The sequence below is a fragment of the Condylura cristata genome, unplaced genomic scaffold, assembly GCF_000260355.1.
Source record: "Condylura cristata isolate star-nosed mole 26May11 unplaced genomic scaffold, ConCri1.0 scaffold00038, whole genome shotgun sequence".
In the NCBI taxonomy this organism is placed as follows: Eukaryota; Metazoa; Chordata; class Mammalia; order Eulipotyphla; family Talpidae; genus Condylura; species Condylura cristata.
In genome coordinates, this window is record NW_004567139.1 from 3,204,930 (window position 1) to 3,222,343 (window position 17,414).

The 17,414-nt window shown below is 58.1% G+C and overlaps 1 protein-coding gene across 2 annotated transcripts in view; it reads left to right on the forward strand.

The window, feature by feature from the left end:
* The first annotated feature begins 1,006 nt into the window (after positions 1 to 1,006).
* Positions 1,007 to 17,414, forward strand: part of AXIN2 (axin 2) — a 24,904-nt gene continuing 8,496 nt past the window's right edge. For both annotated transcript variants that reach the window (XM_012732968.1, XM_012732969.1), the window contains exons 1-3: positions 1,007 to 1,929; positions 9,256 to 9,396; positions 15,714 to 15,816. In XM_012732968.1, the coding sequence (XP_012588422.1) occupies positions 1,115 to 1,929; positions 9,256 to 9,396; positions 15,714 to 15,816 (1,059 nt within the window). In that variant the 5' untranslated portion in view covers positions 1,007 to 1,114. The remainder of the gene's footprint in view (positions 1,930 to 9,255; positions 9,397 to 15,713; positions 15,817 to 17,414) is intronic.

Sequence of the window (17,414 nt, forward strand, 5' to 3'; positions counted from 1 at the left end):
GCGCTCTCTAGTTTGATCTTTTCTGTGCTAGGGAAAGCGGCTTGTTTATTGGTGAGATAAGACATTTCTTTTGGGAAAAAGGAGACAGGCTCGAGATCAGTCGAGTTTGGGATTTGGGGCACAGCCAGTGGTAGCGTGAGACGGTTTCTGATCCGGTTTTGTAGGGTTTGCGGCTCCCGGACGTGGAGTGGGGGGAGACGGGGGCGGCGGGTCCCGAGGCTTCTTTGCTCCCTCGCAAAGTTTGGAGATCAAAGGCTCGTCTGAGCGAGTAGATTTCTGGTTTCGGGGAGCCGGGAAGGCAGAGGTGTAGACTGAGTCGGATTGAGGGCGGGAGGTGGGGGCGCGGCAAACGTTTACATCTGGTTTGCGGGGGTGGGGGGCGCGTTTTCCAGCTGGGAGTCCGGGAGCCCGTTCCGCCCTGCGCTGGGCGGGCTTCTTTATGGGATGAGGATCTTCTGAATGTTTAAGAAGTGGGAAGGGGGAGTGCCGAGGGGAGGGGGGAATGGGAACCAGATGCAGGCGGAGGGCACGTTGGAGCTGAGTTATCTGCGCGCGGAGCCGAGTGGGGAAATTTACCAAAATTGGTTTCACCTGCGCGCAGCCCAGCGGGTCCAGAGCGCGTCTTTGGGGCTGATGCTATCGGGGGAGGGGGCCGGGGAGGGGAGCGGCGAGGCGCAAGCGGCCCTGCCGGCTCTGGAGCCCACTGGGCTTGGGGAAGGTTAGGTCTGGCGACGCCGACGCCCCTCCGCCCCCACCTCTCACCTTCCCCTCCCCTCCCCCACACCACCCCCTGGTGCCGGGAGCTCGGATTTCACCTTCGGAAAAGCTGCGAGTGATACTTTAGATGAGCACCTCGCAGATAGCTGGGCTGCTTGATTTGAATTTGAGGAGTTGAAAAGCCTGTTTACTTTCTGTCTTTGATGTTGGGTAGATCTGGTTTTGATTAGATCAATACCCTTTTCTCTCTCCCTACCTCCCCCCTTCCTTTTCTTTTCCAGAAAGGAGGCTCAGATGAGCCCCTGCTGACTTGAGAGAAAGAGAGACCACGCTGACTGCTGAGAGGAACTGGAAGAAGAAGAAAAAAAATCCCCAAACTCAGAAGAACTCTCTCACCATGAGTAGCGCCGTGCTGGTGCCTCGCCTCCCAGACCCCAGCAGCAGCTTCCGCGAGGATGCCCCGCGACCCCCGGTTCCCGGGGAGGAAGGGGAGACCCCGCCTTGCCAGCCTGGGGTGGGAAAAGGCCCGGCTGCCCAACCCGTCCCTGTGCCCTCCAACGCCAGGCGCAACGAGGATGGGCTCGGGGAGCCCGAGGGGCGGGCATCTCCAGACTCTCCGCTGAGCCGGTGGTCCAAGTCCTTGCTGTCCCTGCTGGGCGATCAAGACGGTGCTTACCTCTTCCGGACTTTCCTGGAGCAGGAGAAATGCGTGGATACCTTAGACTTTTGGTTTGCCTGCAATGGATTCAGGCTGATGAACCTGAAGGATACCAAAACTTTACGAGTAGCCAAAGCAATCTACAAAAGGTACATCGAGAACAACAGCATTGTCTCCAGGCAGCTGAAACCCGCCACCAAGACCTACATACGCGATGGCATCAAGAAGCAGCAGATCGATTCCATCATGTTTGACCAGGCACAGACCGAGATCCAGGCGGTGATGGAGGAAAATGCCTACCAGATGTTTTTGACTTCTGATATATACCTCGAATACCTGAGGAGTGGGGGAGAAAACACGGCCTACATGAGTAACGGGGGACTGGGGGGCCTGAAGGTTGTGTGTGGCTACCTCCCCACCTTGAATGAAGAGGAGGAGTGGACTTGTGCCGACTTCAAGTGCAAACTTTCACCCACTGTGGTTGGCTTGTCCAGCAAAACTCTGAGGGCAACAGCAAGTGTGCGGTCCGCGGAGGCTGCTGAACATGGCTACAGGTAAGACTCGGTGGCGGCAGTGGGAGGATGAGCTGGGCTTGCAGATGTTTTGAGTTAAGCCGAGTGGGGGGCTGGGGGGTAGATGGATGTGCTGCCTGGGCTGACGAGGGTCTGCCCGAGCTGGGACCACTGGCCGTGAACCCTTTGATCTTGTTCTCCCCTTGTTTAAGGGGGGAAAGTGCTGCTCACAGCTAAAGACCCGCAGTCTGCCAGAGCTGACTTCAAACAGTGGCCAGCAGTATTCCTGAATGCGGGTTACTCATTATCCCGGGCAGCCTGAGACGGGGTTGAGAGGAGGACAGAAGCTTTTGATGCCTCTGAGTCACCAGATACACTAAGGGCTGGTTTGGAAGGGGTCATTCACCACTAATCAGTAGAGTGGAATTAACGTGGCCACGGGGGCTGCTGGGGCCTGCTGGAGGCCCAGGAAGTAGTGTGCACCCTTGGACATGGGGGTACGTGGGGCCTTTTGAACTTTGATGCTGTGATAAGAGCAGTTGGCTTAACAACTGCGCTTGTGATGCTCTTTGTAGAATTAGTGTTTGTTCAGCAAGGCTATCTCCTAACTTGGGAAGGCCATGTGGCTTCAGAACGCGGGACCCTTAGGTCTCGAGACTGCTGCTGTGCTTCCTAACACACGTAATATATGGATACAGGTGTATAAGTGTGTGTGTCTGCAGAGAGGTAAATATGCGTAGCATGTGCACACCTAGCGTATTGGGCTTTAAGTGCTCATAGCTGTAGGTCAGACCACAGTGATTATTGTGTTGCTTAGTCCTGGTGGAGAAGGAGGCGTGGCCAGAGAGGACTGGGACCCTGGAAACCTTTCTCCCTTCGAGGCTTTAAAGACAAACGACTTGGCCCTCCAAGTCTTAAGATTCTTGACCTTTGGAGGCAACTTCAGGCCATGGCTTAGAATGAGTTTTTCAGTTTCTCTTTCCCCTTCTGAATATCAAAAAGAGAATGGGCCTAGAAATTGTAGTTTGGGGGGCCCTCCCTGGTGGTGCAACGAGTTAGGGCACAGCACTGCAAGCTGGCTGCAGCTGCTTCAGTGCAATTTTGAGCTCCCCCCGGAGTACTTCAGCATGTACTTCATCCATCTGCCTGTTCTGCTCCCCACTCTGGTGAATCCTCTCACCACCCCTCACCTTTGGCCTGTACCCGGGGTTCTGTATGCATAAATAAATAAATCTTTAAAAAAAGAAAAAAATTCTAGTTTGGAGTTGGGCCCCCTTGATTGCTATCTGAAGGGCTATTCATTGTGTGTTTCTCCAAGTGTTGGGGACAGGGGATCTCTGGAGATTGCCTGCTCTGTGTCGGTCCTCCAGGTATCTCTTTGGGAAGGAGGTTCTGAGGCCAGGTAGCCAGCCCTGAATTTAAAGGGGTGGGGGTGGGGTAGTTTAGGAGTGGTGGAAGCTGACTGCCGCCAGCCAGGGAAGGACCTATTTTCTAGCCACCAGGGGGCGCACTTATTGCCTCAGAATCTGGCTACCCACACTCAAGACATCTGGTCTACCCCTAGGTGGCCTCTGATTGGCTTTTGCAGGGAAGACTAGGATCAAGCAAAAGAGTGTTTCCGCATCTTTAAGCTTATGGTTTCAGCTTGTTTGGAGGGTGATACTGGCTTTGGCCTTTGTGGCTGGGCAGTCACTGGATACCTGTCACTACGGCCTGCTGCATTTTGTGAACATTTGGGTAAACCTCAGCTGGATTCCTCTCCATTGGACAACCGAGACCACTTAGGGCCTGTGGGAAGTCTGCTTTGCCAGCGGACTTCTCCAGCGGGGCTTCTGTGTCTCCCAGTATTGGGACCAAAAGTGTCACCTTTGTCAGTAGCACCTACGGCTTGGGTGGCCTGGGATGTCATCCGTAAATCCTAAGCCCTCCCCATGCGGGACCCTGCAGAGCCCCTCCGCTTTGTGGGTGGACAGTGGAACCTTGTTGTGACCCGGCCCTTTCCAGAGCTCTCAGCCAGGGTATTCCGGCAGTCACCTTGTCTGTTGCTCTGGCCACGCGTTTGAGATCCCGGAGCCAGGTGCCAACACAGTCCGCTGGATCCCATTGTTGTCTTCCCGGTGGTGGACCGTGGGCCCCATTGATGTACAGGTGACTGCTTTGCTTCGTTCTCTCACCAAGTGTCCAAACTAGACTCCTGTGTGCTTCCTCCCACCATTGGGTTGAAACCAAGTATTTTACTTGCAGCACGTGAAGCCCGCGTGTCTTTCCTGGTCTTGTCAGGACCATTTTTACAATTGATTCAAATTTTCTCTCAACATGAAAGATACTCAAGTGTATGTGTGCTGTGTGGGGGGAGCCCGTCCGCCGCTTGCTTCCTGGATTGAAGCCTTTCCAGCCCCCCTGTGGAATGAGTGAGTGGGCACCATCCCTTCTGTTTATGTCAAAGGTTGTTATTAGGATCAAAATAATAAACATGAAAGCTCTTGGTGAAGGGAAATGTTTTGAGCAGACGTCAAGCACCTTAATCAGTGTAACTTAATGATGATAATAATCAGGCGTGTGGAGGGCAAAACCAGGTCGGGTTATCACTTTCAGAGAGTGACTCTTATGTTTAACCCATGTTCCTGGTAAATCCGTAAAGTGGCCCCCATCCTGTGCCTCGTCTTTCTCTACTTGTCTGCCCAGTGACTTCCTCGTGAAGCCCTGCCACTCCCCTGGTACCAGAGTGCCCTGCCTTTGCGGTGGGCTTATTAGTCGGTTAGCATTGAAATGAACGAGACAGAAAATCTGAGTCCGTGGAGCGGACCCCTGTGTCATCCCTTGAGAGTCCCCCTGGCCAGCCGGGTACCTCGAGCACCAGCTTGACCCCCCCAGCCCTGTGCTCCCCTTGGGCCCTCCAAGGGGCCTCATCTTTAATGACTTGTTTGTGTCCTTACTCGTTTGGTGTTGGGACGGAAGAGCAGGCATTATCCAGGCAGGGAGGGACTCTCGTGAGCAAATGGTGGAGTGGGGTGCCTGACTTCCGCTGGGCTCTCTAAATAACCTGCGGGAGTGACCTGCTGCCCGTGAGGCCATACAAACCCCGCAGCACACAAACACTCACCCAGCAAGTGGAGGTGTGTTGGGGAGGGGGGTGAAGGGGGTGTGTGGGATCAGGCATCAGCCTGGCATTTATTTTGGGAAGGGGGAGACAGGGTTGGGTGTACAGAGCCCTCCCTGCTCCCCCCGCCCCTGCCAGCCCTGTGTGTTCCTGCGCAGCCGGTTGGTCTCCTGCTCCTGCATCAGGCCTGGGCTGGGGCCTCACGTGAAATAAGCCTGGCCCAGCAGATGGCCCTCTGCTGGCTCCCGGGCTTCCTGTTGCCTGAAAGAACTCGCTGATGAGGCCCGTTTTTGTGCGAAGCCATTGGAGTCGAGCTTGGCTACAATTATCCACGAAAATGATGCTGGGTGCAGTGGGCCACACTCAGCATGGCAGTGCGCAGGGTGCATGTGGATGTTCGTCTGGTTTCCTGAGGCCCCTCCCCGCCCCTCTTCCCCAGTCCCAGGCCCCTTGATCTTGCCTTCGAAAAGCTCAGGAAGAGAGCCTTGCCTTGTGGGCGGTGACTGTGAGTAAATTGTCAGAGGGTCTGAGGAGCACATAACTTAGTAAGTTGCATTGTTTTGAGAGGGGACCAGAAAGAGACCCCAAAGGTCATCCCCATTGTCCACTCTTGGTGCTGGCTGTGCCCTCCTGGGAGGGCAGGGGGCAGGGGCCACTACATCTCATCAAGATAAGAGAGGAAAGTGGGGGGGGACCCCGACTGACCCTTAAGGGCTGCGGAGCCTCTGCTGCCTGACAGCTGAGAGCCCGCGTGTGGGAGTTGTGGCTGGGCCTGGGGGTGCAGTGGGGCTGGAGTGCGCCCCACAGGCCTCCTCGGTGGGAATTCAAAACCCCCAGCCTCTGGGAGTGCAGGGTCCTGAAGAAGTAATCAAAGCATCTGGGTACAATTACCGTGGCCTGGTTGAGTTTCTTTCCTCTCCCCCCCCCCCCAAGTCATCACAAGAAAATAGCACTAATCCGTTTTCTTAAAAATTAGGTGGCGATTTTGACACAGTGGTGGGCTCTTGGTGGCGATGCGGTCTCCCGCCGCCGCCCTCCCCTGCCCAGCCAGCCCGGAGTGCTAGAAGCGCCTGGTACCCGACGGCCGTCAGCTGAGCGCCAGGGCCTTCTCGCCCATGTTTAATTACTGGCCACACAGTCGCCCTCTATTTTGGAAGTGGAGGGAGACGGGTTTATTTTGGGATCCATGTGTCAAAACAAGGAGCGCCGAGCACACTGGGGCGTGAGCGAGGTGTGCTGTTTTGTTGGGGCGGGAGGCCTTTCTGTTGAGTCATTTTCTCCCTGTGGAGGGCGAATTACAGCCCTCACATATGGGACACTGTTAATGCCACGCGCTGAAGGTGGGAGGAGTTTGCTATTTAAGGCTGCCATTAAGCAACGTCTCAGTCCACCAGGGATGGTCCTGGCCTCCAAGGGGCTCAAGGGAGGTCTGAGCTTCCCCCTGCGCCCCCCCCCACACACCCCCTTGGGGAGGCTCAGGTGAAGAGGACAGACCTGGCTCCTGTCTTCGGGGAGCTTCAGTCTAGAGGACCCCACCCCTGTTGGCCGTGGTTGGGGTTTTGGCATATTACTGTGATCTTCCCCCAAGTTACGGTGCCGCTAGGGGTGCCTCAGGCAGGTGGCCTGTCAGATGTTGTGCTTCTCAGTTGGCGATGCCCTCGGCCTGGCGAACACCCACCGAACACGCGTTGGCTCAGCACTGATCCTCGGAGGCTGTTGCATCTGCACAGGCTTCCCAGACATGCGTACCACTGCTCCCTGCGATAGGGTGCTGTCCTCTCCATCCTGTTTTGAGGGTGCAGTGCCCCACATAGCTGAGAAATTTGGGCGCACTAAGGCTGTGGACAGACAGGCCATGGCCTGCATCCTCCACACCACCAGTCCTCTGAGCATGGGGAAGGGCCTGTGCTTCGACTCTTGATGCCGCTTCGTTCTGCCTTCGGTGAACAGGAGTGAGCAGGGCCTTCCTCGGCAGCGAGGAGATGTCTTTCTGGAACCATCCTTCACTCCCTCCCAGCTGCCTTTGCGGCTCTTGTCCTCTCTCCAGCCCTGGGGTCTGGCAGTCCCACCTGGAGGACATGGGCCTAGCTAGTCACCTGGAGTGCAAGAGCTCACCTCCCGATTGTCCTGATTTCTTAGCAGGACTTCACCGAGGAAGTGGTGAGACGTCCTCCCTCTGCACACTCGAGGGAGCTGCCAGGGACAGTTCCAGTCCCTGCCCAGGCACTGGGCCAGTCCAGGTGTGGACAAGCCCAAGCGCCGCGTCCTATGTCGCCAGTCTCCACGTCTCTGTGACAGTCTGAGCATCTGGCTCGATGTTCCCGCCTGCACAGTGGAACGGAGTCCCGGTCCCCCCTGGTGTCCAGCCCTCTGGCAGTCCAGAGGGGCTTCGGGTGGCACAGTCTACAGAGGGTGGCCTCCTACAAGACTAGCCCCATTTGGGCTCCGTGAGGTGCTCAGGTGGTGGAGAGGGAGGGAGGACACGACTGGCCGCAGGTGTTCACTGAGCACCTTCTGGCTCCTGGGGCTGCAGCAGCAGGGAGAGGCAAAGACCTGCCCGCTCCGTCAGTGGTGGCTCCTGGTCTTTATTAACATGTCCAGACTGGGGGTCTGGTTGCTTAGATCGTTGTTCCCGAGGCGCCTCTGACTCTGGAAGGTCAGGACTTGGACTGTCGCTTTCCTGGCCGGCTCTGAAGTCGGACCATCTCTTCATCCCCTTTTGCTGCTCAGGAGGCCCTGCACCAGTAGCTCCCTGCTGGCACCCTCCCCCCCGCCCCAGCCTGGGGTGGGGCGCTCGCCACCGCTCCCCCTGGCCTGGGTGTTGTCTCAGTTCTGACCTCTGGGTTCGCCTTGTCCAGTCTGTCCCAGGGACCCTCCTTTCAGCCAGAACCGCCTTCTGCAAGGCTGGACCAGGCCTCCCTACCCCAGGGCCCTTCCTGCCTCGGATTCTTGAGCACCTTATAAAGCCGGACACTCGCTCTGCCTTCGGAGGCTGTGTGCGAGCTGCCCCACGCACCCACCTGGCACCCACCTGGCGAGCCCTAGTTCCTGCCCCTGCCGGGGGTGGGGTGGGGGGTGCGCCGCAGCAGGCCCATCAAGTGGGCTCAGGGCCCCTCCCCCAGGAGGCATCGAGGATGAGACCAGGGGATGTGTGGGCAGGCCTGGCCCTCTGTGGACCCATGATAACCCTGTGTCCACCTCCCTGGCGCCCCCCTCCCCTTTTGGTGACATGTCTGGCACAGGTGCCAGGTTACCTGGGCTGGGTACGACAGACTGCGATGAATCGGAGCTGGGTGGAGTCGGCCTCCTTCTCTTTCTGGGCCCTCTGGCCTGCTGGCCCAGGCAGTCTCATAGCTACATGGCCCGAGGCTGTCTCTTCCCACCCATTTGACTCTTTTGCCCTTGGCTTGGGTTTGGTGGACCCGGTGAAGTAGGCCAGGGTCTTTCCAGGCTCCTTCCCGAGCCAGCTGACCACAGTGGCCCCTTCCTCCTCCTCCCCACCCCCTTCAGTCTCTGGCTGGTGACTCAGAGGAATGCAGCCCAGCAGGGGACAGGCACACTGGTGGTTCTGCGAGGAGATCAAGAGGCCAAAATGGGGAGGCAGAGGCCACTGAAACAAAAGGGCAGGAGACCCTGGAGGAGGAGCCCTGGCCTGCCTGTGAAACAGCTGTGCTGCTCATTTCAATCCCCATGGCCTCCACCAGCCTGGGGGAGGGCAAGCCAGCCTGGGGGCAGGGCCCGGCAATGCCTGCCCCCTCTGTCCAGCTCACCGTGGGCCCAGGTTGAAGTGAGAAGGCCACTCTCCTTGTTTGCACCTCATGATGGTGCTAAACAGACGGGATCGGGGTGCTTCAGGTGTCCTGCGCCCCCAGCATTGTGTTCTGGTGCAGACTTGGGTACTTGGGCAGGAGGAGGACGACTCCTCATCCCCACTGACTCATATCCCCCCTCCATCACCAGCCTTCCCTCTAGAACAGAACCCCGCTCCTTTCTCTGTGCCAAAGTGAGTTCAGAACCCTGGAGCCCCCACCTGGGGCTGCCTCTGGGCTCCTCTGTCTTGGGCGGGACCCCTTTGGGGCAGAGAACCCAGCTGGCTTTCCCCTAAGGTGTGTTGGGAGCTCAGAAGGCCCCCCTTTTTTCTGGTCCCCATGTTCTGTCCCAGGCAGCAGGTGGCACGGAGCAGTTGGGGCTGCGCCCCGGGTGGTCACCTGTGGCCCTGGGTCTCTGGCACCGGTGGGGGACCACACCACGGTTGTCCTCTCCTGCAGGTCCTTCAAGAGGAGCGAGCCCGCGAATCCCTATCACGTGGGCTCCGGCTACGTCTTCGCGCCGGCCACCAGCGCCAATGACAGCGAGATCTCCAGCGACGCGCTGACGGACGACTCCATGTCCATGACGGACAGCAGCGTGTGAGTATCCTGGTCGGCAGGGGACCCACTGCCAGCTGGGCTGAGCCTCGGCCGTCCTCACCGGGCCCCCGCACCTGTGTGCTGGGAGGGAAGCGGAGCTGTGCTGACCTCAGAGGGTCACAGTCTGGTTTCTGGTCCACTTAGCGCCTTGGGAAGAAAGTCAGGTGCTGCCTGAGCAGAAGAAAACTGAGGTGAGGTCGACGGCTCAGGTGACTGCCCATCGCGTCCTTGAGTTTAGATTCCCATCTCTGGCTGTCCTTCCACCAGCCCTCCCCACAGACAGGACGAACTGGCCCGTTTGCCCACAGCGCCACCTGCCCAGCCCACAGGTGGGAGACGGGGGTCAATAGGGTTCATTGTCCCTGAAGGACCTCGGCGTCCTCCGGGCCCCACAGTGTGTGACGCCTTCGAGGACATGTGCTGGTGCCATGTCCCACAGTGAGTGTTGGGGCGGGCGGCAAGCCGGCCCGGGTCAGGTGGAGTCTCTGGCCAGCCGGTCCTGGTCTCAGCTCTTGCATGCGGTCGGCTTTGGCTGCTGAGAGCGTGGTGAGGCCCAGGGTGGTGTGAGGTCAGCACCCTGTGGGCAGTGGCATGCTTTGAGCTCTAGAGGTCACACGAGGGGTGGTGGTGCTGCTGCTGCTGCTGAACCTCCCTTGAGATTCTGATTCAGGGGACGTACGGGAGGGGGAGCCTGGCCTTGGCAGAAACTCCCCCAAACCTCCCTCCAGCTCCCACTGAGGAACCCTCGTTCCCCAAACAGTCTTTGAAGACTCTTCCACACATGTCCTGGACGAGGAACGACTCCTGCGAAGGGAGCCGCCAGAAAGGCGAGCCCTTGAGCGGTGTGGGTCCTGGCTCCGCTCGCCCATTTAGCGCTGGCTCCTCTCAGCTTCCTAAACCCAACTGTCTGTTCTCCCAGTTTGTTTGAAATGATCTGGTTTCAGTTGGCCAGTGCCCGGCTTGGCCTGTGCTTGGTGTGGGACGCCACTATTGGCTCCCCTGGGTCACCTCAGATCCCCTTGTTAGTAAAGGCAGAGAGATCCTGAGGGTGAGACGTTCCATTCTGGCAGGATTATAGCATCGGGAGGCCACACACCTCTCACCCCATGTGAGGCAGAGAGGGCTTTCAGTGGCCAGACTTGGAAAAAGTGATCCTTGGGCAGATGGAATCCTCGAAACAGTTACATTTGGTCTGTATTGAACAGATCCAGACAAGGCACAGTTTGTTTCTTGGGCAAATAATTCAGACCAGGGGTGTCTGCCTGCCACTTTGTGGGGTGAGCTCAAGGCACAGGAGACGTCACCTGGCCTGCCCCTCCCCCACTTTTTAAAAAGTGGTTTTCCCTTGTCTCTCCGTCCTTGGCCGCTGCCATTGTGTCATGCCGCTGCCTTTCCAGCATCATGCCAGCTTGTGTCAACTTGTGGAGCGCAGGGGGCATGTTAGCATTCTGCATACAGTAAGCGTGAGTTGGATGCAGCGAGGCCACTGAGTGAGCCTCCCTGGTCAAGTGGAGCTTACTAGAGACCAGAAGCGTCTGTTTAGTTTTCTTAGAGACTATTTCTGGCTTCCTGGCACTTGCCTGCATGTCAGTCGGCATCACTGAAGTGTTCTCTGGGCTGGGGCGAGATAATGGGTGTAGTCCCCATCAGCGTTTCTGCTTGAGCCTCACAAGGCCCAGTCCAGGGGCGGGCGCTCCCTGTGACTCACAGGTGAGGCAGGGAGGCCCGGCCTCCCACCAGTCAGCCACGTCAGGGCCCCTCCCCACCCCCCTCCCTTGCTGTGGGAACAGGCCGGCGGACAGGAGGCCTTAGGGCCGCTCCGAGTTTCTTTTACTTTTGATGCGGAGACAGGAGAGGACACGGGGGGTGCCCTTGGGCCCTTGTCGGCCCCCTTAGGGGTTGGGTGAGGGTGGAGGTGCCAGGAGATACCGAGCCACTCAGAGACCCAGGGGTGGCTCTGAGCCTCCTCCCACGCGGGCAGGTTCTCAGCCAGCCATTCCAGGGGGGCCCTGCCCCACATGTTTATGCAGCTGGGGGCCTGGCTCATTGGTCTCGGTGTGTCCACCCTTGGGAGGTGCTTTCCAGGGAAGTTTGCCTCATGCTACCTATGGGGGAAGATCCAGGGTCTCCAGACCAAGGGCCCAGTAGAAGGATGTGTGTTTGGACTTAGAGGTGCCTTTGCAGCTCAGGCTGTCTTGGGGTGCCCGCCCTGGGGTCTGTGGGGACCTCCCTGCTTTCCTGCCCGCCAGCCCTGGGTAAGCCTACCCCCTCTGGTCAGCTGGCCCGGGGTGCATGTGGTGTGCCCGGGGTCAGGCTGGTTTCCTGGGATTCCCAGGGCTGGGACTGGACCCCTCTTCAGAGCTCTGCCAATTGTGGGCCTCGCACAGATAAGAGAGCCTAGCGAGAAATAAAGTATGTGGGGGATGAAAAGCCGAACTGAATCGCTTTCAGCCCATTGTTCATCTGGGGAAGCTTAGAGGGGATAAGAGGGTAGCAGGCCCCTTTGAAATTTCCTTGAACACGTGAATAGGAGCGCCCCATAAAGCATGAAAAGGGCCCTGGCCGTTTCTCCTGGTCACAATGGCCGGTGGGGCTGGGAGCAGGCAGGGCGGGGCTGCTGGGAGTGGGGGGCAGAGCCAGCCCAGCCCGGAAAGGGAGAGGGGGTCACAGGCGGCCCTCAATAGACTCCAGAAGGTTGGAGTTCATTAGACACAAGCCGGGGAAGCTATCGTCTCGCTTGCGACAGACCAATGAAGTCCCCGGGGCCTTCGCAAGAGGCCAGGCGGCCCGGATGGGAGTGGGCCAGGGCCCTGTACGCCATGATTCCGGGGAGCTGCTCCCGGGCTGGGGGGGCTGTGAGGCCACCACTGCCTTCTCCCAAAGCCCGCTGCTGACTTGCTGTCCCGTGGAGTAAAAAGCCCTTTAAAAGATGGCTGGGGTTTGGGTCTTCGTAGTAGGCCTCTGAGAAAGCAGTTTTATGAGCCTGTTACCCTGAAACATGCCTTCTCGGAAGAAATGGCTTTTTATTTATTTATTTTTTTTTCTGGAAAGTCAGCTACCAGACTTGCAGCAACGGCCTGTAAACCCCAATGCTTGGTGTGTTGGGAGGCTGCACAGGGACATTTCCAGGTTCAGCCCCTGGAGGATGAAACCCGGGCTCCTCATACCCCCAAATGTCAGAAAGGACAGGGTCTTTGGGGCCCGAGTGTAGCCGCCCCATGGGGAAGCCAGGGATAGTGGGGCTCAGTCGCCTGCCAGGGGCCTCTTCTGCGCTAGGGGGAGCAGCTTGCCCCCATAGGTGGTCTATGCTCTGGGTGCCCCCAAATCCATGCGAGGTGCAGCCCCCGCAGTGTGGCGCCGGCTTCTTTATTTTTATTCCCTTATGTCTTATTGATGGGCTGGCTCTGGACCCCAGGGAGAGCATCTGCGCGAACTTCAAATATCACCTTATCGTACAAACCAGGCGTTTGATGTCGGTGGTGGTCAGAGGCCGCCTTGGGAGCAGCCGCCCGCCCCACACGCGCCTGGGCGCATGCGCGGGGTCTGCACTTTCAAAGCGCCCGGAAAGCGCAGCTCAGGTTCGGCGGCGCGGTGGAGGCAAAAGGCTGAGCTAATTGGCTCGGCTTAAATGGCGGCTAAGTGGAGTCCACACTTCAAAACCCGCGCTCCCCAGAAACAGCCGGGCCAGGCAGCGGGCTCTCGTTAGCTAAAATGTTTATAATTAAAGGCGACCGAGAAGCACCCAGGCTCTGGCGCTCTTCAGCTCACAGTTCTGAGCAGCCAGGAAACTGATCATAGACTTTTAGAGGCTAAATAAAAAGAAGAGAGGCCCCCTTCTGGAATGAGGGGCTGTTTTGGAAGAAGATTCTTGGCTTGGGGAGGAAGTGGAATGGAAACCACATTTCCTTAAGGCGACTGTTAAGCCTCCCCGAGTCTCAGGGAGCCCTGGGCTCCCCTCTGCTCTGGCCATCGGGTTTCCTGCCCCTGGCCGCTCAACCTGCCCCGAGGGCAGCCGGCAGGTGTTGTTTGGCTGGGGGTGCTTGACCTGCTCCCTGCTCCCACCTTCATGTCTGTATACCTACCTCCTCCCATTCTTTTTCTCCTGCCTTCTATGGAAAAAGAAAAAAGTATGAAAGTCTAACCACTGATGAGGACAGAGCCTTAGAGAGGTGGCCAGGTCTCCTGGGGTCCACTGGCTACTTGACACCTGTGCCCAGGATTGTTGGGAAGAGGCTTAGGGCAGAGCCAGCAACTCTCCCCAAGTGTCCCTGGCAGAGCTGCCGCTTGGGACAAGGTGGTCTGGACACGACGGTGGTGGGCAGCGGCACAGGCCAACAGGAGACCAGTCTATGGGAGCCCACACCCCAAAGCTTAGGTGAGAATGGGGTACTTCCTCTCTCTTGGGAACCGCCTGGCACACCCCGTGTGTGATGGGGAGGGCGTTCCAGAAGAGCCCCCAAATCTCATTGACCCATTGAGCATGTTGGGGGCTATGGCCCCCCACGACCAGGCTGCGGGGAAGCTGGTGCGCCAGGCCTGTGCACCGCACCGGGAGGCTGCCTGCGGGGCTGCCGCCTGTGCCAAAGCAGTCACTCCGGCTAGAAGTTGGCTGCTGGCCGGGCCGGGCAGGCGTGCTGGTGGGAGCTGGGCTTCTCTGGCATTTGGGAAACGCTCCCACGGTGAAAACATTGAGTCTTGGCAGATAAGCTGCAGGTGGCTTTTTTGGGCAGAGAACCTGGATCCCGCCTGGCCTGTGAGGTCAGCTGTCTGGCCCCCACGTGGCTGTCGGCCCAGTCCGCTGGCCAGCTGTCCCCCGGGATGGGGCACCCAGTGTTGCTCTCTTCTCCCCTGGGCCCTCCACCATGCCTGCCATGTGCCCAGCCAAGGTCTGGCAAACACGGATGGGCTTGTCCAGATACCGTGACCTGTGCCCTCCCCTCAACGGCCCCATTCTCTGGCCTAGGTCAGTGGACTTCCGGAGAGCGGCAGCTACTGACGATTCTAGGTCATTCCAGATAAGGTTTGGGAGGTCAGCCAGGTGACCCTGGGCGCGCCCAGGTATTTTAGGCAGTGCTGATTTCCACCCACAGCTGATGAGCCAAAGGTATTTCCCTTCCTTCCACCCTCCGATGAGCGAGCACCAGGCAAAAGGAATCGGCCCAATAATTTCAGTATTTGCAGCCTCCGAGGATGATTCAGTGTGGGAATGTTTGAGCCCTGAGACTCTGGGTAGTAAGTGGCCTCCAGAAGGGACACCCATGGGAAGGGTAGGGTCACACCTTTGCCATTCAACTGCTTTCAGGAACAAACTCTTTCAAAATATCATAGCAATTCCAGGTCGTGTTTTTAGTGAAGACCGGTGGGAATGGAGGCTTTTTCCTTAAACTTTTCCACTAGCTTTATTTTTAATATGATGAAGGACATAGGGTCCCCTACCACCCCAGATCTTTGCTCCAACTTGGCCTTCACAGGATCACTTCATGGCCCCCCCATATTAACTTGTGGCCATCTTGCACGCCCGGGGCCCCTCCCCCATACTGTAGTCCTTACCACCCTCTCACATACTGTAGATTTTGGCTTTTAATTGTTTTTCTCATTGTGCCTCCCCACTAGGATACACACGCAGACAGTAGCCATTGCATTTTGATCCCTTCATTGGCTGTCTCTTGCTCAGTGCTTAGAACATCGCTTTGGCACATAGTAGGCCCTCAATATTTCAAGGAACGACGCATAGTAGGGGGCTCTCTGTATGCCACATGGGTCATTTGTCTTTGAGGATTCATTGGCTGCAGAAGGCTCTGGAGCTCAGGGAAGGAAAGAGTGCTTGGTAGGCAGAAGCGACTAAAAGGGGGACTGTGGGAGAATCCTCCTGACCTTCCCCAGCACCTGGCTTGCCCTCTGGGGTCAGTCCCAGTACCGAAACACTTGTCCCTGGTGTGCCCCACAGGGCGGTTTGTCGTGGCCGGCACAGGTCGAAAAGAGGACAGCTTGGATAATCTCCTGCTGGACGCACCTGTGACCTGGGAGCCTTCGCCAGGGCCCTAGGACCACAGCTCCAGATGTGGGCCCTCTCCAAGTTGACATTCCTATGTCTGAGAGGGAGCCAGGCTTGGAGATGATGGATGGGCAGGACGTGTGGCAATCTGGCCTTGGACTGCTCTTTCCCCATGGGAGCAGTCATGGCGCCTGGGCCGGGGTGACTCCCGGGAGGCGTGCGGCCCAGCAGCTGGTGGGTCTCGGCATGGCTGTGAGTCAGCCCTGTGCCAGCAGCCTCCTCACGACCCCTGAGTGTGATGTCTGTCCTCTCCTCGCTTTAGAGATGGGATCCCTCCTTATCGCATGGGGAGTAAGAAACAGCTCCAGAGAGAAATGCATCGCAGCGTCAAAGCCAACGGCCAAGTGTCTCTACCTCATTTTCCGGTGAGTCAAGTCGGGAGTTGGGAGCGGTCCCTTTCAGCCTGGTGGAGTTCGGGAGAGAAAAGGACAGGAGGAGGAAGGGAGCAGGACGGGTGCCTGGGGTCGACTCGGGGCAAGGGGAGCGAAGCATGGCCAGGAGGCCATCGCTTGGCTCCTCGGGGTATGACCTTGAGCAGAGTCCTGTGTGTGAGCAGCTCGAGGTGCCCCGCTGGCACCTGTCCATGCCCCCAACTCAGGCATAGCGCCCTGAGCAGAAACCAGTGCGGTTCCTCCCCAGCAACCTGGAAGTGCTAGAGTGGACAGTCCTCCCCACCAGGGGAGGCCCCCGAGCCAGTTTTGTCTCTTGGTCAACACCCATATGCACAGAGACCAGGACAGTACTGGCACGCAGCAGGTGCTTAGTACATGCCTGGGCTTATGTGGACGAACAAGGCTGGAGGACCCTGCCTCCTTTGAAAGGGCCGTGCCTGTCCTGTGTGACCGGCACAGGCTGGGACTCGCTGTCGTCCCTTTACCAGCTTACTTGGCCATTTCTCCTGCTGACTTATGTGCCCTGCAGGAAATTCCCACCTGTGCTTCCCACCCCAGATCTTGGCCAGGTACCTGCTGTTGAGGCTGCACCTAATAATGCAGAAAGAATGAAGTGTTTGGAAGTGGCTCTTCCTGTGACCGGGAGAAGGGCCCGCCGAAGGGAAGAACTTGCCGGGGGCCTCCCCATCCATCCCCAGGCGTCGGAACTGACCCTGCACACGCCCTTCCTCGGAGCTGGGCTTCTCACAGGACTCTGAGACCCAGTTGCCAGGAAGCTGGTGCCCAGGGGAAGGCAGGAGCGTCCGCTCACAGCGGGCACGCAGGGCCTGACTCCTGTCCGCGGGAGTCAGAGACTCATGGGGCCATCGGGCGTGCTGCGTGTAGAGATGCCGAGCCTGCACCTTACCCATGTGCTGATGGCTGCTGGAGCTGATCCTCTCAGTGGTCCGCGTGGTCCTGGGCAAGCTAAACTTGCCATGAAGGCCTATGTTTGTTGACATTGCCTTTCTGGGGGACTTCCAGCCTGCCCCCCCATACAACATTTGCATATATATAGTGCTCCTTGCACTGTGGGCGGGTGGGGGTGGTATGTTGGTAAGCTCCTTGTGTTCAAGCTTGTAAGTGAGGTGATTTCACCATGGACTTTCTCCATCAGGCAGGGCTTTGGAGGAGGGGTGGGGCTTGTTTCCGGTCCCCTATGGGGGGCCCTTTCTCACCCCCACACGGTGGCTTCTTGGGGGACACCTGGGGCAGTGCCGGCCTTTGCAGGTGGCTTCCTCCTGCCCCTTCCCCACCCCAAGGAAAGCAGCCTAGCCAGAGGGAGGGGGAAGGAGGCGGCAGAGCGCCTGGGGGGGGGTTGAGGGGGGGAGCGCCCCATGGCAAGCTGCAACTTGGGCCCTTTGCTGGGGTCTTTCCGCCTTCCAGGGCACTTTAAAAACGCTCAGTGCGTCACCGCCATTCCAAATCAGCACGATAGCAAGGTAGGTCGGTTTTAGGTAGATCGAAATATCGAAAGTATTCTTTGCACAGAAAATAGGTGAGCTGGAGGTGCGGAGCTCATGGGGATTACA